General features: G+C 46.0%; 1 protein-coding gene across 1 annotated transcript; it reads left to right on the forward strand.

Annotated features, from left to right (window-relative positions):
* Positions 1 to 4,292: 4,292 nt before the first annotated feature.
* Positions 4,293 to 22,944, forward strand: LOC125756143 (chymotrypsinogen A-like). Its single transcript, XM_037659177.2, has 5 exons — positions 4,293 to 4,611; positions 6,737 to 6,869; positions 15,136 to 15,277; positions 16,078 to 16,220; positions 22,668 to 22,944. Exons 1-5 carry the CDS (start codon positions 4,334 to 4,336, stop codon positions 22,899 to 22,901), a joined length of 930 nt encoding a protein of 309 aa, XP_037515105.2. The 5' UTR covers positions 4,293 to 4,333; the 3' UTR covers positions 22,902 to 22,944.
* Positions 22,945 to 23,051: the final 107 nt, after the last annotated feature.

Below are 23,051 nucleotides of genomic sequence, written 5' to 3' on the forward strand. Positions count from 1 at the left end.
AGTATGCTTGCGTCTATTACAACAAGCTTTAAGGTTTTACTACGTACGAACTTAGGTGCTTTCAATTCAAGTATTTGCTCTTGTGTGCATATGTACTTGTGCGTTCATACGCTCCAGACATCTCAAATACACTTAGTGTGTTCACATGTTTTCGCGTGCAGATGTCATTTCATCTAAGATTTCTGAGTATTGAGAATAACGCGAAATTAAACTCCGAATTCCAGAGAATGCGGGGGGAGGGGGGGGGGGGGCTACGCAAAAATGAACTCCAATAAGCGCCGAATTTTCGCCAAAAAATAAACTCCGAAAAAAAACCCTCCGAATTTCAGAAAAATAAATCCCGAAAACACGAAGTCCTACATATAGGATTTCTGCATGATGAAGGCATTACGATAAATTTTAGTGGCCCCTTTTATCTGCCATATTATGGTAGCATATTTGAAAAGCTCGAAAGTCTCTCTTTTTTGGTTGTCTTGGTAACATTTTGGTATTCTTTGGTCATATTGCTAATAATATGCGCGATGTGCATAGATAAAGCAGACGGCAGCTTTCAAATATCGGCAAATATTCATTGTATTTTTCAGCATCCTCACTCTGGAACACGCTACAATTTCTTCTAAACTTGCAGAAAGTTCGGAGGTTTCGCACAAAACCAATGCAGTATCTTTTAGGTTCGTCAGACTAACTCATCTTTGTCATCGCTGTATTTTCTTGCGGTGACATGTATTGTTACCTTTTAAAAATGACTTCCCACAATATTTGCTTCTTTGAAAAATGTGTCTTCGTTGTTTGGTTATTATTAATTTCTTCAAAGCCTTGTACTTGATTATTGCATTCAACCGCTCTTTTTTATCGCCTGTCTCGTGCCTCATAATGGCTTTTCATTACTTGTCATCGCTGTATGTTTCAATAGTTATTACAATCCTGCAGAGAAGGATTCCTTTTATTTACAAACTACGGAAACTCCCGTATATACATCTGACCTATTTATTCATTCGAAGAAAAATATTCTGACTCTGGTTCTGTTTCCGGGTCAACTTAGTCGCTATATATTTGGGCTCAGGTAGTGAAGACTGCAGAAAACAAAACGAGCGAGTGCCTGGTCGTTTGGAGAGCTGTATTTTATAATAATAATAAGAATTTTATTTTTCATCAATACAGCTCAGGTTGAGGGAAAGTGTGAGACTAAATGTGAGGAACGCTTGACTAAGATCTCGCACCTTTTACAGCAGACAGCAGCAGGGCACATCGTATATATTGCATCTGTATTCACAGGAATGCAAAACGAAAGACAGAGAGAGAAAACAAAAAAAAAGTGAGAAAAGGCAAACCTATGCAGAAAGAAAACAATAAGTGAAATGCATTTCCACGCGTTTCATTTTGCGGCATATGAGTTACACGAATCTATGAGGAACGCAAGACTACAAAGACGCGTGCACAGATGTCAATGGTAAGGATTTAGCACAATATGAAAAATAGAATAACAACAGCCGATGATACATAAGATGAAGCATGTGATAGTGTCAGTAAAGTGCGATTTGTCTGATGTGTCTACACTTAGACATATATTATGCTAAATGTTGGGAAGCTGTTTACGTGACGAGGAGACAAATTATATAATTGCGCAGGTTCGTATTAGAAGTGTTGTTCAGGGAAATGTTTGCGTTGTGCAGCTCATTTAGAAGCAGTGGTAACTTATAACTAATCATCTAGTAGCCGTAATTTGTTCGTACAGCAGGCAACACACAAGTTATTACCTGTCGAAGTGAATACGGAGATTTGAACGCGCTTAAGGACGCAAACTTTTATATGAACTGTATGATTATCTTAGTTCTTTCCTATAACTGCATAGCAGTTTTAAGCATATAAATTGAATCTATCTATGATTTTATGTTCGGTAAACAAGTGTGTAGCAGTATTTCCATAAGGTATATTGTATGTAATACGAAGAATTCTTTTTTGTAGGACGGATATATGTTTTAAGTAGGGGCGTGCGAATAACAAATTTTTCGAATACGAATCGAATACGAATATCCACCTTCGAATATCGAATGGAATATCGAATATCAAAGGAAAAATGCCTCCACAGTAACAATATTTTATTTAACATGTAGCTATTTGAAAACAAAAACAATAACAGCCTGACTGGCAACAAAACATACACTGCTATCTCCAGAACACAATGTCCAGGCTAGCACAATGCACATCACAACGCAAACAAATATCACAGCACAATGAAAGTAATCACTAGATGTTATCATGAAGAAATATGAGTTTATCTACATGATCAGGCAGCAGGCGCTCCCTTCTAACAGAGACAACCCCCCCCCCCTGCCACTGAAAAGGCACGCTCGCTTGGAACAGAAGTGGCTGGTATAGGGAGGTACATGGGGCAAAGCTTTGCCAGACTGGGGTATCTGAAGGTGTCTACAGTCCACCACCAGTCACACGGGTCACTGTCTTACTTCAGAAGTGGTCCCGCATAGTGAACGAGTGGTAGTGCGGCACGTTACGGCCGCACAATATTGAAAGTGTACGGTTACATGATCGCCAACAGCGCTGCACGTCGGAGATGCACCAGCAATAAATCATACGTATTGGGGAGCTCGTCGCAGGCAGATATCGTGCATCCGTGTACTCACGATGTTTATCGCTCCTCTCGGCAACGTTTTTAGCTATACGAACGCAGCAGAAATGTGGAAGACGAGTTATTTTATGCATGATAATCGAATCGCATATTCGAATTTTTCGACTATTCGAAGTTATCGAATATTCGAAACTTTTTGATTACACGATTTGCGAATCGAATACGAAAATTTCGAATGTAATCCTCGACGAATATTCGAAACTCGAATATTCGCACACCCCTAGTTTTAAGTTTGTAGTGGTGGTGGTAGCCTACACTAACGGGCAGTATTTTAGGTATGAACAGAACAAGCAGCTATACAGAAGCAATTTTACTTTAAGCTGCAGGACGTATATGTGCCGTATTACCAAACCTATAGCTTGGAAGGCTTTCGCCGCGATATGATCGACACGTTGGTCCCAAAGCCTATGACTCGAAAAATACGCTCCCAGTGATTTAAAAGACTGAACAATTTCTGTCGTTTCTCATTTGTATGAAAATCCAATGGTAAGCTTACATATTTGGCCGTTGTAGGTAATATTTTACCGCTCACATATTTTAGCGCTCTAGGTAAAGGTGACAGAAAGACATCAGAAGGTCACTACACTGGACAGCGCAATCCGTCGCCTATTTTCGGGTTTCGTAAGCTCTGGTAGCTCTGAAATCTCTGAGCGTCTCGACGAATACTTCGCTACGCGGAGTATCATCGACATTTTAGGACGCAGGGGCGTATTTCCATAGCGCGTTCGAGAAAGACAATGCATTTGGCGCGCCCGTTATCTCTTTATTCAGGCCGTTATCTCTGGAATGACCGGCGACAGATTGAAGACCTCTCCACGCCGCAGAGATGGACATCCGGTGAGGTGACTCCGCGATTTGCTATCGCTACGTTTACACGATGCGGGAGCGTGTGTTTGTGCATCAGATAGGCGGGAGGTGTGGTGCGAGTGCAAGTCCAGGTAGTATTTCCCGACGGTGACAAAATACCGTAGGCATACAAAAAGCACAGCTTACTCTCGCTGTATACTGGGAAAACCACAAAGGCGTGTGAGCTCTATTCACCCATCGTGTTTCTAAACACGGGCAACACGGAAACAATTTGTTAGAAACGTCCACGTGCACTTTACACCGCAGAAAGGTGCACGCTCGCAAACATGCGAAAGAAGGGGTGTGTAGGAAGGAACGATAGCCGTGGCCTTAATTGAGTGATGAGTTGCCCGTGAAGAGGGCACGTACAGAGTGACGAACGAACCAGGAAACACTGGAGGTGCTATAAAAAACAAACATAATTGCTGCTTTGCACCTCCGTATACAGCATTTTACCTCTAATAAATTATTCGCCGCCAGGCTAACATCGCCAGTTTCTAATTAAGGTTTATCTTTTTCTCTCTCTAGGAGGCATTGAATGAAGGGCGTTATGCGATTGGCCTCGAAGCCAGCCTTCTGGTCGCCATGCACTTCCTTCGCCTAATCAGCGGCGGGCCCGATAAGGATTCTCATTACTGTTTTGTTGAGTTGGCTGATGAAAGAAGACACGCATTGTACTTGACTAGCAACCTGTCTGGCACCACGCCACGCGGTGCCGCACACTGTAAAACCTTGTCGCTATATTTTGTACCGGCATATCCGCAGCGGACGCCGCATTCGAATAGGCCGTAGGTGCTCCGCGAAGTCTTGGTTGAAGCGTTGGCGTCGAGCGCTGCCAGCATGATCGTGAAATTTCGCATCGTCGTTAGCCTAGCGGTGACTCTCTGGGCTGTTGGGGAGGCCCGGGCTGCGCCTACCTTCGAACAGTGTGGTCGGCCGGCCATCGATCCTCTAGTGCAAGACGAAGACAGGATCCTAGGTGGCACAGAAGCGGCTCCCGGAAGCTGGCCCTGGCAGGCCGGCTTTCAGCTGCACCACAACCTACCACTCGAGCGCCACTTCTGCGCAGGCGCTCTGATTGACAGACGCCACGTCATCACTGCATCGCACTGCGTTCGGTAAGCGTCCGAAACCACTATTCTGGTTACATGTCCCTACATAAACTTCCACAACAGGCACGTAAATACGCGAACTTGAGACACGAAAGCGTTCTTTCGATTGCAGCATGGTTTATTTAAGTGTGGTCACGCTTTGCATGGTAAGCGTGTAAGTGATGTTTGTTCAACTTGGTGAAATCGTTCGTTAATATTCGTGGAAAATATGAAAATACTAATCGTATTTCTACTGTTTAGAAATTTCGAATATGTTTTCTTTTTTTTGACAATTGTCGTACGCATGAACTCTCGCTAGAAACATATGTAAGCCATCGTCCATTAATAGGCTGCCGCAACTGCCTATTCGAAAATAATTTAGGGATTCCAAATCGAGCTGCATTATTTTAGTCTCTTGCGCTGCAGTGCAGTTTTGATATCGTGCCATGAGGTTATGCGGTGAAACATAAATTACAAAAAAAAAAATCGAGATTATTGCTCTAAACTTTCATTTTTATACTTCATACAAATACACGCGAAAAAGAACCATATAATCGGTCCAGGCTAGCAAAATATTTTCTCGACACCACATTTTCAACACTCTGTACAAAGCTAAATTTCGCGGGGAAATCAATGTTGGATCAACATCGCCATTCCTTTTGATTTTTTTCTTATTTAACATTGTTTCTCGATAACAGTGGCATTTCCGGTGTTGCGGAAGGATAATTTACCACTACAGCAACAACTACAGTTTCTTTTCGATGGTGTTTCCTTAATATAATATTTCTAAGCATTTCTGCACAAACAGTTTTCTTCAGTAACGGTCGCTATATTGCGCGATATTTGAAAGAGCGCTTCAGTGTCGTGTTTAAGAAAGTACCCTTCGGTCCCGCAGTAACATCTCCTGACACTTCCGCGATAGGCGCCCGTACAATTTAAGATAACGTGCCTATGTGACCCTTATCACAGACATAATGCGTAGGTAAGAAATATGGCCTCCGGACTGGAAGCTATAGAGGAATGACCTCGCGTTCTTTTATAACGCAATAGTGATGGCCTGCTTCAACAAATTATTGTTGATATCAGAGCCTCTAATAATGATGCTGCACTTGCATATACCATCTCTTATCCCCGTTACCTCCTTTCCCCAGCACAGGGTAGCCAGCCGGTCTGAGAATTGGCTAACATCCCTGTCCTTCTGTGTATTTCTTCCTCCTTCTCCGCATACATTTCCTCAGGCTTTTCTTTCTTTCATCTTTTTTTTTTGTTTCCATAAAGAATGGAATGGAAAGTAATGCAAAGAATTTCAAAGGACGTTACAATATTTAACAGGTGGATTCCAATATTTACCGCTTCTGAGGGGCGAAAATACCGTACTTTATCAGACATATACCACGTTGTTATTTTTTTTTTCAAAACCATAGCCGGTGCATATTATGCGATGGTGCGAATTTTACAGCGTGGTCAAAATGAAACATCCAAGTTTTTTTTAAGGTAGTAGTTCAGAGGTACGTGAAGGTCACCTATGCACATAAGTTACGTGGTCAGGACACAATGCGGGATGCATGGTAATACCACTCTGACCCATTCATATGACTAACATTGCAGAATTAACTCTTTAGTGGCTGGAGTAGGGGGCAGCCCGTAAAGGAGACTTGAATCAGTCGTAATCCTACGCACAATATCAATTGACACAATTCTTGCAGCACGCTTGTTCTGCAATATCAGTCTGCGAAATTTGAACCTGTTTCGTCGACGTTTGGGAACGCTGCCACGTAAAACCTTAGATACCTCGTTGAGTTTTTCTCAAATAACTTTCCTATGAAGTCGCGCAAGCAGTATGGTGTGCTTGTCATCTTCTTGATTCCTGCCCGATAACCACCGGGTTTTGCGTAGAGCACTTCGGGCTATGAGCAAGTTTTATAGGTTTTATAGTTTTATAGGTGATGAAAATGAGTGCCGATATTATAAAATTTTCATCGCACCTACGTTGCGTTTCAAGTTTTCGGATATTTGAATATCGGTTCTGCCGCTGTGTCGATACGGTCGCCACCTGCACCACCATAAAGAAGGTCACGAAAGCCGGAAAGACGGCGTGGACCCGAGAAGCTAACGAATCTCTAAAGACAAGCTCTCGCGTTCTTATTCGCAGGTATTTCCCATCAGTGGTCCATCCCTTGATTCGGGTGCACCTCGGATCTCACCAAAGGGAAGCCACCGACACAACAGAAGAGGTGTTTGCTATAGAGCACATCTGTGAGCACAGGGCTTCCTACAAGACATATGTAAGTGGGCAGTACCGAATGCCGGGATCGGACACGAATGTTATAGCTAGGCAGATCTTTGCTAGACACAACCAACAACGACAATGAACCCAAGGAAGGTACAGGGGAAGTATTTTAACTCTATTGTACTAATTAGGATGTAAATGTGAAGACAGTAACGTGGACGAAAAGTCAACTTGCCGCCGGCAGAAACCGAACCTGCAATCTTCGGATAACGCGTCCGATGTTCTACCAATTTTGCCAGAGCGGCTCTCATCATCCCGTCTACTTTAGCGTGTATTTCTGCACATGTAAACGTGGGAACTGTATCGTTTGTTGTTGTCGGCGCATCTCGACAGTCCGAGCGTAACGGGAAGAATGATGATAAGTTTATTGCACCACGCCTTATATACATGCGCGGATCAGGAGAGCGAAACACAAAGATCACGTGACTGATCGACACGTGTAGCGATATCATCCGATACATCCTCTTTCGTTTGAGAAAACAAAAATAGAACAGTTAAGTTCTTAATAGAAGATTAGCAAATATGACAGTCCACTGTAGAGGCAATGTTCACTGCACGTCACCCAGAAGCTTATCACGACACCTGCACAAAGTTTCTGTCATAGGTCAACCATTGTGGTGACCGCCTTCGTCTTGTTGACCTTCTCAAAGTTGTGGTGGTGCTTGCAGCATTGGGTGCATGTAGGGAACCCGGTCCCCTTATGCCATCTGCAGCTTGTTCGCCGAAGTCCTCACCGCTGGTGGAACCCGTTCGCCTTCGCAAGCTTTCACCGGTCGGAAGTAGGTGTTGCCGGTTGCGGCGGAGCACTCTTCCTTCCTCTGTGACTACGTGGTACGACCTGGGAGTGTTGCAGGGCTCGAGAACTTGTGCTTTGTTAGCCCATGACCTTGTCTTAACTCGAACGGTGTCGCCTGTGTTCAGTGGCGCTAGTGTTCTCCTTGGGGCGTTGCTCTGGCGATGCTTTCGGACCATAAGTTCTGGAACAGCCCGGGCATCCGGCAGCGTCGTTCGCAGTCGTCTTCCTTGTAACACCTCGGCAGGTGACGGGGCGCCCTCCATTGGTGTCGTCCTGTAAGCGAGTAATCCGAGCCAAAAGTCTTGTTTCGAGTCCGTTGATTTTTTTAGAATCCTCTTAACAACCTGCACACCCTTTTCCGTGAGTCCATTTGACTGTGGGTATCTCGGGCTTGAAGTAACGTGTCTAAAATCATACCGCTGAGAGAACGCCGCGAAGTCATTACTTGTGAACTGGGGCCCATTATCGGTACAAAGTTCAACTGGTATGCCGTACCTGGCGAAGATTGCACTCGCTGCTTCTATGACGGTTCTCGAAGATGTGTCTTTAAGCAACTCCACCTCGGGAAAGTTTGAGAGCGCGTCATAAAAGCACAAGTATGCCCTACCACCATATTCGAAAAGGTCAGCCCCTACTCGGTACCAAGGCTGGGGTGGCGGTGGGCGCATCTTCAGGGGCTCTGTCGGCTGTTTATATGCGTATTTCCTGCATGATGCGCATTTATGGCACACCGCTTCGATATCTTGGTTCAATCCAGGCCAAAAAACAAGCTCTCTTGCCCTCGCTTTGCATTTGTTCACGCCTAAGTGGCCTTGGTGAATGCGATCTAGCATTTCCCGCCTCATGGTAGCGGGTATTGCCACCTTACAGCCTTTCAAAAGTACGCCTTTAACTTGAGATAGTTCTGCTTGAAATGGCTTCCATTGGCCTTTGATATGCTCCCCGGACTCTAGGCTCTTCAGAACATCCTTAAGCTGTTCGTCCCTCTCTGTTTCTGCTGCCAACCGCTTCCATGTTCGGTCGCTCACTAAAGAAGACACCACACTCACCGCGTGGACTTCTACGTCATCGCTTTCGGTTCCGTCCGCTTGTCTGCCTGTGGCTCTCGAGAGCATGTCGGCAAGGACAAGCTGCTTCCCTGGAATGAATTGCAAGTCAAGGTCATAACGAAGCAGACGCAGGAAAAAACGCTGAAGTCTTGGCGGCATATCGCCTATTGGTTTTCGAACAATAGTGATCAAGGGCCGATGATCGGTCTCTGCTATGACTTGGCGGTCGTAAATGAAGTGATGAAATCTTTCGCAGCCGTACAGCAGAGCTAACGTTTCTTTTTCAATTTGTGAATAACGTTGCTCTGTTTCGCTGAGCGCTCGTGACGCGTACGCGACCGGCCTCCACGTATCATTGTGGTATTGCAACAAGGCTGATCCAACCCCATTTCGCGACGCGTCGCACGACACTTTAGTTCTTAGCTGAGGATCAAAGATAGATAGCAAAGGTTCTTTGCTCAAACTGTCGCATAACTGCTTCCATTCTTGATCGTGGTTACTTGTCCATTCGAAAATGCGGTTCTTTTTGATCAGGCCCCTCAGTAGCGTTGTTCTTTCAGCGAGTGACGCCAAGAACTTGCCAAAGTAGTTGGCGACGCCAAGCATTCTTTGCACCGCAAGCCTGTCCACCGGCGTTGGCATCTGTAGCATGCAATTTATCAAGGATGGGCTTGGTCTGATGCCGTTTTTGTCAATCACGTCCCCGAGAAATTCTATCTTTTCGACCGCTATTGTGCACTTTTCTGGGTTGAATGTTAGACCGGCACGTTCGGCTGCTCGTAGCACCGACCTAAGGCGCTCATTATGTTCTATAGAAGCACCCCAGATAAGGACGTCGTCCACGTACACTCTTACACCCGGAAGCCCTTCAAAAATTTCATTCAAGGTCCTCTGGAAGACCTCTGACGCAGATGCTATACCAAAGGGCAAGCGCATAAACCGGTAGCGGCCGAATGGTGTTGTGAAGGTACAAATTCGGGAGGTTTCGTCATCTAGAGGGATCTGGTGAAATCCCGAGTTTGCATCCAGCCGCGAGAAAACTGTCGCCCCGGCGAGATCTGCTTCAATGTCTTCCCTGCGAGGCATTATGTAATATTCTCGTTTTATGCACTCATTTATGTTTCGTGGATCAATGCACACTCGGATTTTTCCGTCCTTCTTTCGAACAATAACGATAGGACTCACCCAATCTGTTGGCTCGGTCACTTTCGTGATAATTCCTGCCCGCTGCATGCGGTCCAATTCCATCTTGAGGGGTTCTTGTAAGGCCACTGGAACACGCCGTGCGGCCTGGACAACGGGTACGGCGCCGTCACGTAACACCATCTTGTATACTCGTTGCACGCACCCGGTTCCGGTGAACAAGTGGCGAAATTCGTCCACGATGCCTTCTTGGCTGCTCTTGGATACGCTGTAAACACGCGGCACGAGTCCCATGAGTTGGCATGCTTGAAGTCCGAGGATCGCTTGGCGCCCCTTCCGGACGACGAAAAAATCTAGCACTGAGGTTGTGTCATTGAGCGTCACCTCGGTACGTATGACGCCGACGTGCTGAATTGCACTTCCTCCGTATGAGCGTAACACGGCGCTACTTAGCTTCAGCGGCGGTTTAGGGCGCATCTTGAGGTAGCACCCCCAAGGCAGCAGATTTGCTTGTGCTCCCGTGTCGACTTTTAGGTCCACTGGCACGTTCTCCACTTGAGCTTCCACCGTCCAGTCGCGCTGACTTTTGCCTCGATTTGAAACGTCCAAAATGTCAAAGTTGTCTTCGGAGTCTAGGAGCTCGTGAACTTCCGTGGATGCCTTGCAGCATATGGCGAAATGGTTGCGCCTGTGGCACTTCCTGCACTTCATGCCGAAGGCTGGACATCTTCGTGGTGCATGCTCGCGCCCACATCTCAGACACTTCGAAAAGGCGTGTTCTCGTGGGAAACTTTTGCTATTAGGAGCCACGCCCACCGGATCTACTTGCTTCTGTTCGCGCGCCCAGATTTCTTCGTGCGCTGCTGCTGCTTCCGCAGCTTTACACGCCAGCTCTGCCTTTTGCAGAGTCAAATTATTATCTCTTAACAGCTTTTCTCGAAGGTTGCTGTCTGTGGTGCCGTATACGATTTGGTCTCTGATCGTCGACTCCTTAAGGCTGCCGAAGTTACACGCCGCTGCCTGAGTCTTCAAGTCTCTTACAAAATGCTCGAAGGGTTCTCCCGGCGTCTGGATCCTTGAGCGAAATACATAACGTTCGTGCACTTCGTTAGTCTGTCCGGCAAAATATGCATCGAACTTCTTCACGACGGTTTTGTAGTCTTTGCTGTCCTCGTCTTGCTGGTATTCGAACGTGTTAAAGATCTCAATGGCTTCCTCACCTGCGATACTTAAAAGGAGTGCAGTCTTTGTCGCTTCCGTTCGAGGCTTGCCACTGGTCTCCGACGCTGTCAAGAAGAACTCGAAGCGCTGCTTGAAGCCCTGCCAGTTCTTGCTGATATCCCCATTAGTACGTAGCGGGGGCGGTGGCTTCACAAAATCCATGTTGTACGTGTTTAGGCCCTTGCTTCACTTCTGACACCATGTATCGTTTGTTGTTGTCGGCGCATCTCGACAGTCCGAGCGTAACGGGAAGAATGATGATAAGTTTATTGCACCACGCCTTATATACATGCGCGGATCAGGAGAGCGAAACACAAAGATCACGTGACTGATCGACACGTGTAGCGATATCATCCGATACAGGAACGTTAGCCAGTGCTGCCGAAGTTTGCAGGTTCGGTCCCTGCCGGCGGAAAGTTGTCTTTCCGTCCACTTTAATTTCTTCACGTTTATAACACAACACTACAGCTAAAATACCAGAAACTACGTCGTCTATACCTTACTTGGTTTCATTTTCTGTTGGTTTTCACCAAGGTTGTGTCTAAGAAAGGAAAACGAGCCCTTAAATCCCCTTTCTTTCGTACACAGATGTTCCGTAATTTACGTTCTCTTAGGATGAATAACTGGGCGTGTCGGTTTAGCATGTTTTCAGGCGGAAGGCTCCGAGACAACGACATGCAGAGGGAGGTACACTCATTTATGTCTGTCTTCCTTTGCCTCTAGTCGCCTAAGCGTATTTTGCCTCGGAATAAACTACGCTTTCTTGACGCGCATATGCATGTGCGTTCCACGTTGTTGAAGCTGAAGTACGAGGCTTATTTAGTCAGAGAAATCTGGAAGGTCTTCAGGACCGAAACCTCAGAGACCCCGAGGGCTCCCATAGAGGAAGGCTACGTCGATGAAAATGTTGGAGTCACTCCACTCTCTGAAGATGGTGACCAGCGAAGCTGACGGGTGCAAAAAGGAAGGAAGGAAAATAACACAAAGGAGAAGTCAGGGAGGTTAACCAGGCAGCAGACCGTTTGGCTACACTGCGCTGGGGGAAAGGAAAATGGGAGTGGAAAGAGGAGAGAGAGAGAAAGAGAGGAGCAAAAAAAAGAACAAAATGATCAATAAATTCGCTGACACGTACGGAAGTGGCGGTGGCACTGTACAATAGTCAAAGGCGTTAGCAAAGGCCCGTAGTTCTTAAAAACACAAAAGTGTTTAAAGCGCCTGGTGAGCAGTGTAGCGAAGGGAACGGTGCTCTTGCACCGCGCAATTACTAACCCTCCAGGGGCGTAGCCAGAAATTTTTTTCGGGGGGGGGGGTTCAACCATACTTTATGTATGTTCGTGCGTGCGTTTGTATGTGTGCGTGTATATATTCGCAAGCAAAACTGAAAAATTTCGGGGGGGGGGGGGGTTTGAACCCCCCCCAACCCCCCCCCCCCTTGGCTACGCCCCTGTAACCCTCTGATCATTCCACACTACAGTGTGACCTCACTCGCATACAGAACTGGTGTAACACTTGGCTCATGTCCTTGAATGTAACTAAAACTGTGTTAATGTCTATTCACCGTCGTCAACATCACGTTGTTTATAACTACAGCATCAATAACAACCAGATTACCACAGTCGATTCATTTAAATATCTTGGTGTGTACATCTCGCGTGACCTAACTTGGACCTGTCATATTAACCACATAATCAATTCTGCTAATCGTACTCTAGGGTATATACGCCGTAACCTTTCGCTCGCTCCTCCTTCTATTAAAAATGTTGCCTTCGAAACCTTTGTCCGGCCAAAGGTAGAATATGCGAATGCGATTTTTGATCCTCACCACAATAACCTCACTTACGCCCTCGAGTCTGTCCAGAACCGTGCGGCACGATTTATACTATCTAACTATTCATACACCTCAAGCATCTCGGCACTAAAAGCAGAGATTAATTTATCCGATCTGGCTAAGCGCCGCAAAATCGCACGTCCTAACCTTTATCATAAATTCTTCCATTCTTTGCCTTTAGATAACCCATACACCAGAAGAGCCCACCGCATTTCCCGCAACAGTCACTGTAACGCAGTATATCCACCACAATCCCATACTGTGACCTTTCATCAATCGTTTTTCCTGCGCACAGCCCAAGACTGGAATGACCTGCCCACCGAAGTCGCCACCATCATCGACACCCAAGCATTCAAACGGCTCATCGAAACTATCCCATCATAACTACCGTTATGTTGTTAGCCTTTCTAACACCCACTCCCTCATGTAATATCCCAACCGGGACCATTGAGGTAATAAAATGAATGAATGAATGAATCTGCACGGAGAGCGGCCGATCGTCGAATCGTCGCATCGCATAAGAAAATGTTCGTGTTTCAGAGGAAAATCGAGGGCCGCGGCACAGCAAATGATCGATGTCTTCCTCGGTGCCGGAGACCTCGCATGCCGCACTTTCGGTCACTCCAATTAATGTTGTGTGTGCCTTCGTGAAGGCAACCCCCAACCAAAGCCGGCAAAGAAGCGAAGCTTCACGTCTACAAAGCCAGGGTGGAGGTCGGTGTTCCAGCTTAGGGTTTATTTGGTGGAGTCTCGCATGTCTTATACTTGGCGTGTTCCACTCCACCAGACAGAGACTACGTGCCAGGTGACGAAGCTGCCTTGCAGCATCTGTCCTAGAAAGAAGATTCGGAATGGTGTGCTCTTCTTGCTGAGATGTGCGAGCCGCGTTGTCTGCGGAAACATTGCCACTGATACCGCAATGACCATGAAGCCACTGAAAGTCATCCTCGTGGCTTCTTTATTTGACGCGGTGATGAATCTTGAGAATTTCGTACGTGAGCTGTCCGTGGCATTCGCGTCGGAGAGCTAAGTGCACACACTGTAACATCGGTTTCGAGTGAGAAAAAACAGCCCATTTGCTCCGTCTCTGAGAATCGATGTACTCTAGGGCACAGCGCAGAGCCGTAAGTTCTGCCGCCGTAGCTAGTTACATGGGACATCTTCAGTCGCAGCATTGTTTCTCGTGCTGGTATCACCAGCGCACCGCCAGAACTGGACAACGTGGTCTACCCACCGGTGTAGGTGTGCACGTGGTTACTGTAGGTTTCGTGTAAGGAAAGTAGGCTCAACTGTTTTAATGCTGGGATTGGTAAACCTGATTTTTTCTGCAGTCCTGAAATTGTTCGACGTACTTGTGGACGGTACAAGCACCACGGAGGAAACTCCAGCTTTCCCACAGGCGCTTATCCTGACGATAGCGTAGAAATTTATTGTAGGTTTCAGCCTTTCCCAGATCGCTGTTTTCGGGCGGCATCGTCGTGGCGTCTTCTTTGTATCGTTCGTCATCATTTTGAGCGGCCCCATAAAGTGGTGCAACACATGTTTTGCATGAAATGTTCTCAAAGCAGGATTTTTCTCTTGTGTGTACAACTCTCCATATCGGCTTTATATTTTGACCTGCAGATGGCTTTTATTTTAACACCACAAAGCGGCGGCGTGCGTCACGAGATGCTAATTTTTACTTGGTGGTTATGCATACTACAGTTTAGCGCGTATGTGATGCCGCGTTCCCGTACGTAAAAATGAAGCCTCAGTATTCGAGACATGGAATAGTAGATATTCAATTTGTATTCGAATATTCGGGTATTTGCTCACCCCTACTATTCACCTATAAATTTCCCGTGTCTAGAAACGATCAATAGCTATTGTCAGTCCCGCTAGAGCAGCTTAGACGAGCTACCTAGCAGAGACACATGCTAACCTGTTTTCACTGAATGGGCTACGGAACACTGCCAATATCACTTTACTTCAGAATGTGTCTTTTAGTGCTCACTTACATAAATTACTTTTTTTGAATAAGCGGTAGAGGAAGTGGGCATTTAGATGCGTAAGGGATGAAATTAAGATTGAAGTTATACAAGAAAATGTGTTTCGTCTATGACAGATGTCGTTAACTGTTTGCCAGAGTTGGCTTAGGTCGATACAATCTGGAGCTTGATTGCCGAGCGTCAACGCGTAGTTTATGTATGGTGTAGAAAAAGCTGTGTTTCGTGTTTGTGTGCAGAATGACATTGCCATCATCAAGCTCGAGAAAGACGTTCCCTTGAGCCAGTTCATCCAACCAGTCTGCCTGCCAGAATACTCCATCAACGACACCTTGCCCGAAAACACCGAGTTGTACGCTACAGGCTGGGGCAGGACTGATCGTGAGTATAGAGTCATAAATGTGTAAATGTGTTGTCTGTAGTGGGCACGACGATGTACGTGTTCCGTTTCAAACATGCATGTTTTTCCTGCTTACAGAGTCGTCAGAAACTTAGGAAAAATGACTACGCGACCGTGTAGGCATAGGCGTGCGCACGGGGGGCGGCCGCCCCCCCCCCCAAGTCAGCTATAAGGGTGGGGGGGGCAAAATCTGCCACTAGTTTGACCCCCCTAGTCACCTAAGAGGGAGGGTGGTGCAAAATCTGCCTCGTACAATGACTTAGTAGGGGGAGGGCGCCGCGATAAACCTCCCCCCCCCCCTGATGGGGAACCCTGCGCATGCCTGTTGATGCTGCACCTGCAACGTGTACCGTCGGTTAAGCGCTAAAAAGAGGTGCTTGTATTAAGAGATGTACAGAACTACACATCCCTGTTCTGTAAGGCATTATGTGAACTTTGTTGATGCTGTGGCTGATGATGATGAAAAATTGTGGACGGGCCCTTTGTTATGGGCGGGAGGCTTTAAACCAGCCACCCGTTACACATTTGTTGGTGGCTTTGTGGTAGAATACTCGACTGACACGCAGAGGGCCTGGGTTCAAATCCCGCTCGGTCGTAGACATTGTCTTCGTTGTGCGAGATAGCGGTTACGGACACCGGCGGCGGCGATTACACAACTACGCCAACAAAATTGTCTGTTATTGTGATCTCATAACAGCTTTCGCTATAAAAATAATTATTCTAATGACATGCGGAGCGTTTCAGTGGGGATAGTCTACTCAACGGTGCAATGTGCCTGCAGGAGACAAGGAGGATGTCCTGGCCCAAGTCCTGCGGCAGCTAGAGACGCGGACCTTGAGCGCTGAAGATTGCCAGAAGAGGCTCACGGTCAAGCTGCTTGACACCTTAATCTGCACTGAACACGTGGTCGGCTCCACATGCCACGTAAGAATAATCTAGTACCAAGGAGTTATCTATCTTCTTAAGCGATTAGGAGGCGAAAGTTTAATGACTTGGATGATATGAAAATGTTTTGATAACACCAATATATAAATATTAAAGAGACCGACAACCAATTTTCATGACCTATTTTCTTCAGCGCAGCGGAAAGCTCACCGGTTAGAGTGCCTAATTACGTAATAGTAATGTGGAAAACGCCGCGAAACATTTGTAATCAGAATTTTTCCATCTGCGGCGAATATGAAGTCATTATACACACAAGACCACATATGCTGCAAACAGTGAGCGCGAGAGCGGTTCGTGTTCGAGCGCGGTGAGTTACTGCGCAAGTGCCGCGGCTCGACATGGTCCACTGGCGGCCGCGAAGGCAGCGCCGCTTCTCACCGTGCAGCTCTTTTTACCTCGAAAGCAGCACATATTTGAATGGGGCTGGATAATAATATACATACTCTAACATTGAGGACTATTTATGGACTAATTACAGCATCAGACTACGTACAGCAAAGTGATCGACTTCATAATCCAGGTTCAAGGATCTTCCGCTAGGCTGCGCGACATACCGGTTTTTGTTACTTTTACGCACGATTTAAAAATATAAATTTTACTCGCAACGCGAAAAGGATGCTGGAATAGGTCACTATATTTTACGGTCTTTCCGTTTATACCAGGATCTAATCCCGCGTTCTGGCCAGTGGTCGGTCCCTTTAAGGGTCTTGCTCCTGTATTTTTTAAAGGAACTGAAACTCTTTTGACGATGTTTTACGTGCACATTGACTTGGTGCAGAACGTAGGTTTTTTGGTTCATTACCAGAGTGGGTGAAGCGCTCAGCTGAAAGCGTGTCATAGATTATAGGGTTTCAAAAGTGCACATCGCTACAGATCGCAGCGCCGCCACTTCCAGCTTTAAGCTGCCCCTGTTTTTGGGTGTGGCATCGTGCTGCTATAGTGCCTAGAATATACTGGCTAGTGTGCTGAGCGGAGGGGGTTTCCTATGGGAGGAGGTGACAGGGCAGGTGATGCCTTCCAACTTTCGCCGGCAGGCGGCGACGCTTGTCGCAAAGGTGTAGGCCGCGCGCCGGTTTGGCCTCCGCAGCTTTTGTGCCTCGTGTCCGAATTTGTCTTGGTGACGTCTGCGCTGCTTTTATCGTGTTTGCGCTATTCTTTGTGTACGCACGAGTAAATGAGAACTGCAAAGAGTAATGATGCAACGGGAGAAGCATTAGGGCAGGCAGAAAACATGCTTCGCTCCGCTGTGTCGGAGTGGTATCACATTTTCTGTTGAAGTAGAGATCGGGTTTTTCACTAATATGTTTGTATTAAGCAGTTGTTTGAGTATTTCCCTGCCCGTTTAACATTTTTCACTGTATTTTGCTGATTTAAGAACTGGTATTATGACTATTTGTATTGTGTCTCTTCTGTTGAGCGTTTGTTTACATTTATGTGTGCGTTGTGTGTTTTGAACATTACTTATGTTTAATAAGTTGATGGTTAAGTTGTGGAACAGTGGGATTTTTCATAGTGAAACTCAGATTATATTCTTAGTTATTAAGGTGGGGTGAAACTTCGAAAGTGAGTTTCAAAGCTTGGCTGTACAGCAGTGGTAATGAAAGCTATGACTAAAATTTGCGAGGTATCTTAAGGCAGACGCAGGTTGCATTAAAGCTCAAAAGTGGTTTGAAATTGTTTAGTATTTTTTTATTTGTGTTTGTTTTTCTTCTAATGTACTTTTTAAATAAGATCTGCCAACTGCAGACCATTGCAATTTTGCATAAAGGTAGCCACTAACGCTTTACAGAAGTAGAACTAGAATTGTGAGCGTACAACAAAAACTAGATTTGTTATGTTTTCTTACGTTTGTTGATTTATGAAACTTGCCACTTATGACTGACCTTTTTATACTAAAAAATACAAATGCGCATAGGCTACTGCTTCTAGTGCCAGTTATGTAAATGCCATTAGTTAACACGTGGAAATGTTTGTTTTCTAAGCCCACTAGTTCTCGAGAAAAAGGTACAGAAACTACAAAAATGTTATTTTGAGAAAAACGCAGAAATAACGTAGGGTATAGTGTACTAGAATAAATTATTCTAGTACACTATAACGTAGGGGTACGCGAGCATTACCTGTCAATGTGTCAAAGAAAAAGGACCTAAAATTCTTTTTGAAACGGCGACTACCCAAATATGATATATTTTCTGAAAGATAAAGAAATGTTGTATCAGGTAATTTTTAAATCCCAAAATTGAATTTTTTTACCAAAGGAAGTCTCATCCCGTCTTAAACCGTTAGTTCATTGCTGTTAAAAACAAAAGCCCATATTCACAAAGGTGCCTTGCACTTGATTTTTTCAGGCAATATTTCAGCTAATCACAATGCTAGACTAATGAAATTATCTAATTGAGACATCGATCTTGACTAATGACCCCTGTTCGGTTTCTTTGCACTTATCTTTCCTTCCGTTAAAATGAAATTCAAGCTCCAGGCACATTCGTAATGTTTTTTTTTATGAAGTGAGTAGTACCTTTCAGATAAAATGCATGAGTAGTGAATCCTATTGAGACTGGCTTGTGTTCATGGCATGTGGTCTAGAAAATACGGATGCCATGCTGGAAAACGCAGAACAGTGAAAGTTACCCCACCCCACCCTACATTTGCGTATAAACGATGTTCTGTTAACTACAGACTTGCTCATGTAGATACAACAATGCAGTAGCCACAGCTGAACCGCAGAAACATCGAAACAACCGATCCGAGAGTATTGGGCCTATGCTGATATCTGCAGCACTGGGTGTGCAATATTCATCCTGTTTGTGAAAGCGAACAATGTGCAAAAACTAGTGTCATAATGTCTGCAATAAATATTAGTGTATTTGTGTAATACCAGCACGGGAATTTGCGATTACTGTCGACCTGCTCCGAGTAAAATATCTGCTCGCGAGAATTATCGTAGCCACCGATCCGACTACCTCGGCGCATAATACACTCTGCAAGTCCATGATGGTGCATCATACCGAGTGTGATGCGCCGCTAATATAATAAAATATGACCACGACTGAGCGGTGCGAATTGCAGTTGGTTGGATCGACTTCGAGTAAAATCGCTGCGTTGAAAACAGCGCGAAAACGGGATGAAGGCTGGATAACAAACAACACAAGCGCTGTTCCTTAGCCTTCGTCCCGTCTTCGCGCTGTTTTCAACAGAATAAGATGTACTAACTGGCCCTTCAAAACACCCTGCTATCACCAGCGAATGTTCACGTGTAGCAGCGAAGAATCCGAGTCGGACTTGATCGCGATCGAAATTGCCGTGAGCCATCCTTACGACACGGTTCCTTGCACCTAACGTGTCAACCTTAGCAGATTGTTTTCAACTGGCAAGTTGGGTGTATCGTAGTATATTAATTGTGACTTTGCTACTTCGCTTTGGTGGTGAAGCACAGAGTCACGAAAGCTATAGCAGACGACCGTGAGGTACGTGTGAAACCTTCGTCATTGTGTAGTGCCCAACCAGTTGAGGATTCTCTGCGGGCAGTAATTTGCCGCTAAGATTTCCTTCTTCCGATCGAGTGTTCTGTCGAGTGTGTCAAAAGGAACGAATAACACTGTATTCGCAGCAGAAAGCGCCGTGCTACGCAGCCGCAAGCGCAGGAGCCGCCGACGCGCGATGGACCTTAGCGAGTCGCAGCGCCGCCATGCGGTGACTGGGGGAAGGCATCAGCGCGGTGGCCACGCCAAAGCGCGCGCTCAGCACACTAGCCAGTATATTCTAGGCACTATAGTGCTGCGGATCTAATTGGCTTCTTAGAGCTTTCACCGAAGAGGAAAATTCGAGCGGTCTTTAGAGCGGCCGGATACGTGGCGACATCTCGTGTAGGATAAATAAACCAGAAAAAACACGAAGCGTGACCTCCGCAATCTACGCCGTATCTGTGAAGGATTGCGGGTAGCGGAGCTCAGCCCCGACTTATGGGTGAAGTTGAGAAAATACACGACTATGCACCCTTCTATCACCCGTTGCTTCCTTGATACGAGGTGCTTCGTTTAAATTATGGCGCGAGTGGTTTACGCGTGCTTTGGTCGTAGCTCAACCACTTACAGAAATCCAAGATGCCCTTTTCAAAGACCTTTTATAATAAACGTGGGCTTGCAATCCACATTTTAGAGTGTTTTAAAGGGGTACTGACACAAAATTTCGCGACCGAGATAGCCTGCTGGATCGATTCCCGTGTACGTGCGTGTACCATCTGCAAAATATTGACAGCGAATAAAGCTTGGAAAGCATTTTATATGAATTTTGAAGTTCGCGAGCGCGATCCAGCATTATAGGCCGCACCTAGTGCATTGACACCCTCGGAGGTGACCCGAGGTGACCCCCCTACTTCCCCTACGTAACCGTTGCAGCCGGTACAAGTTACGATGACGTCGTAGCCGCCATTTCTGTTTTGACGCGCTTCCCGACGAATCGCTCGTCGCCAGCGGGTCAAACCTGAAGTGATTCGCCACGTCGAAAATTCCTTCGATCCCCGCCGCAAGAAAATCGTCGCCATCAGACCACGATGAGCCCGACGACGACAGACCGCGCGGAAATGCGTCACTGTTCTGTGTGCTCACGTGACCGAGCGTTTCACTCGCTAGGTGGTGATAGTTGCACCCGGCGGCTTGCCGTTTTTGGAGTTCTGTCAAACCGAAACTGAGGATGTGTCGGTAATGAGGAGCTTTTAATTAATTATCTGTCGCGCGCTGCAGCAAACGATGTGCCGTGTTATGACTAACAGGCCTCCAGCAACACATTGCAGCAAAAAAACGCGGGGCGAAAATTTTTGTGTCAGGACTCCTTTAAGGGGCGATGAGCAATTCTGAAGGATATGATCGCGTGACCTACGGAACCTTTCTTTATTGGCATCACTACAGCCCTTCCTTTTGTTTAATTCCTACTTGTTCACACGTGCGTCTATACCGAAGATGTCAAATATATGGCTTCGTCAGACATGACCGGTTTCCTTCAATATAAACAGATAATGACACCCGCGGAGTGTCGCGTACACAGTGACCATCATTAAACGTGGCAGTTGGCCCAGTTAGAAAGCTGCGGTACAACAACGTGAGATTGACCCGAAGGTCGCGGGATCGAATCCCGGCCGCGGCGGCTTCATTTTCGATGGAGGCGAAAATGTTTAAGGCCCGTGTACTTAGATTTAGGTGCACGTTAAAGAACCCCAGGGGGTCGAAATTTCCGGAGCGCTCCACTACGGCGTCCCTCATAATCATATTGTCGTTTTTAGACGTTAAACCCCAGATATTATTATTATTACCAACGTGAGAAATCTTCAAAGTTTGAAATGAAAGTGCCCAGCTGAAATGTAGACCTGCATTTAGACTTTTGTGCATTTACGTGTAGGAACAGGGGATTCACAATATTATCTAATGCATCAAGCTTACACTAAGAAGATAATGATTATTACTTTGGAAAGACTTGGAACAGTCAATAAAAAAACTAGCTTTGCAAACTTGCATTCACTAAGAGTGAACTTCAATTGATTTGTGAATGAAACTACAGCAAAGCTGGCAAAACAGACAAGCTGGAATTTCGAACTGATACTTCAAAATGTCGTTATGTTTCGTGAAAAATTGTTCGTTTACGTAGACTCTGGAAAAATGGTGCAGACAATGACAACAGTGAAGGACCGAACACGACAAAGCGCTGCCAAGAAGATTTCATATTCCCTGAAATAATGTAACTGATTGGGCCTGGTGCGATAACCATGGTTGCTTGCAACGTAAATAACACATGCGGGCATCTGACGCCATGCGATAGCTGTGGTTATGCAGTATTTCGTGTTTTACTGCGAAACTGTATATATGTCTAAGTCATTCCGTTTGCAGCGAGCAGTAATGTATGTTCCACAGACACTGTGCAAACACCACTAAATTAGCACTGGTCTATTAGAAATGAAGAATCATCCTTGGGCAGAAAAGTATGTGTCACAGAAATTGAGCGAGCCCCACAAGTGCTGGAAACGACCGCTGGAAACGAAGAATGCACACACGGGTGTCAAACACCGATATATCTGTCGCAGAAATTTGGCAAGCACCACTACTCACCGCCGATCCACTAAAAATGAAGACTAAATTCAAAAGGGAGCTCCTGGACAGGCATTCAAAACGTGTACTTGCACGGTATGTGATTGGTTATAGTTCGAAGTTCTGTGTCACATCCGTGCTGTGTGCTAAACAGCTTCGCTAGTCATCCTTTTTCAGAGGGAATTGGCGCCTCACATTCCTTAATCTAAAGTGTGCTCTACATTGTAGCGATTCGCGTTAGAGCGCGGTATGTTAGTATTACTCGGTTGCTGCATGCGTGGAGTGTGGGTATCATATTTATCCGATTCATTTTTCGATGTCGCTTCTCTTTTGACATACCTGAACCTTGCAGGGTGACAGCGGAGGGCCCCTGGTACGTCGAGACGAGAACGGTACGTGGTTCCTAGAAGGCGTCATCTCGGGCGGCCCGCGAGTGTGCGGTGACACCAAAACGCCCATGCGTGCGACGCGGGTGTCCCGCTTTGTGCGCTGGATCGAAGAGTACCGCCGTCGCGGCGCCGAGGGCACGCTCGAAGACTTCTGCAAGCCTACGGACGTCAAAAAATCTGCGGAACCTTCCGCGTGAGACCTGCCACCTTCGCAAGTATGAATAAAGCGCGCTTTTTCCTGAGAGACAGTTTCCAGGGCGGTTACTGTCTTCGTTATACGTATGTTTGTTCGCCGGAAAATATGCCGAAAAATTACCTTCATGCCAGTTAGGCCTACGGTACAAAGA

Source organism: Rhipicephalus sanguineus, chromosome 4 (genome assembly GCF_013339695.2).
Source record: "Rhipicephalus sanguineus isolate Rsan-2018 chromosome 4, BIME_Rsan_1.4, whole genome shotgun sequence".
In the NCBI taxonomy this organism is placed as follows: domain Eukaryota; kingdom Metazoa; phylum Arthropoda; class Arachnida; order Ixodida; family Ixodidae; genus Rhipicephalus; species Rhipicephalus sanguineus.

What these genes read in the sequence shown, in the direction of transcription:
- LOC125756143 (XM_037659177.2), top strand. Translation starts at nt 4,334, where the DNA reads ATGATCGTGAAATTTCGCATCGTCGTTAGCCTAGCGGTGACTCTCTGG. An exon ending in ACTGCATCGCACTGCGTTCG is followed by an intron (nt 4,612 to 6,736) that starts GTAAGCGTCCGA and finishes TCTTATTCGCAG; the next exon opens with GTATTTCCCATCAGTGGTCC. An exon ending in TGGTCGGCTCCACATGCCAC is followed by an intron (nt 16,221 to 22,667) that starts GTAAGAATAATC and finishes TGAACCTTGCAG; the next exon opens with GGTGACAGCGGAGGGCCCCT.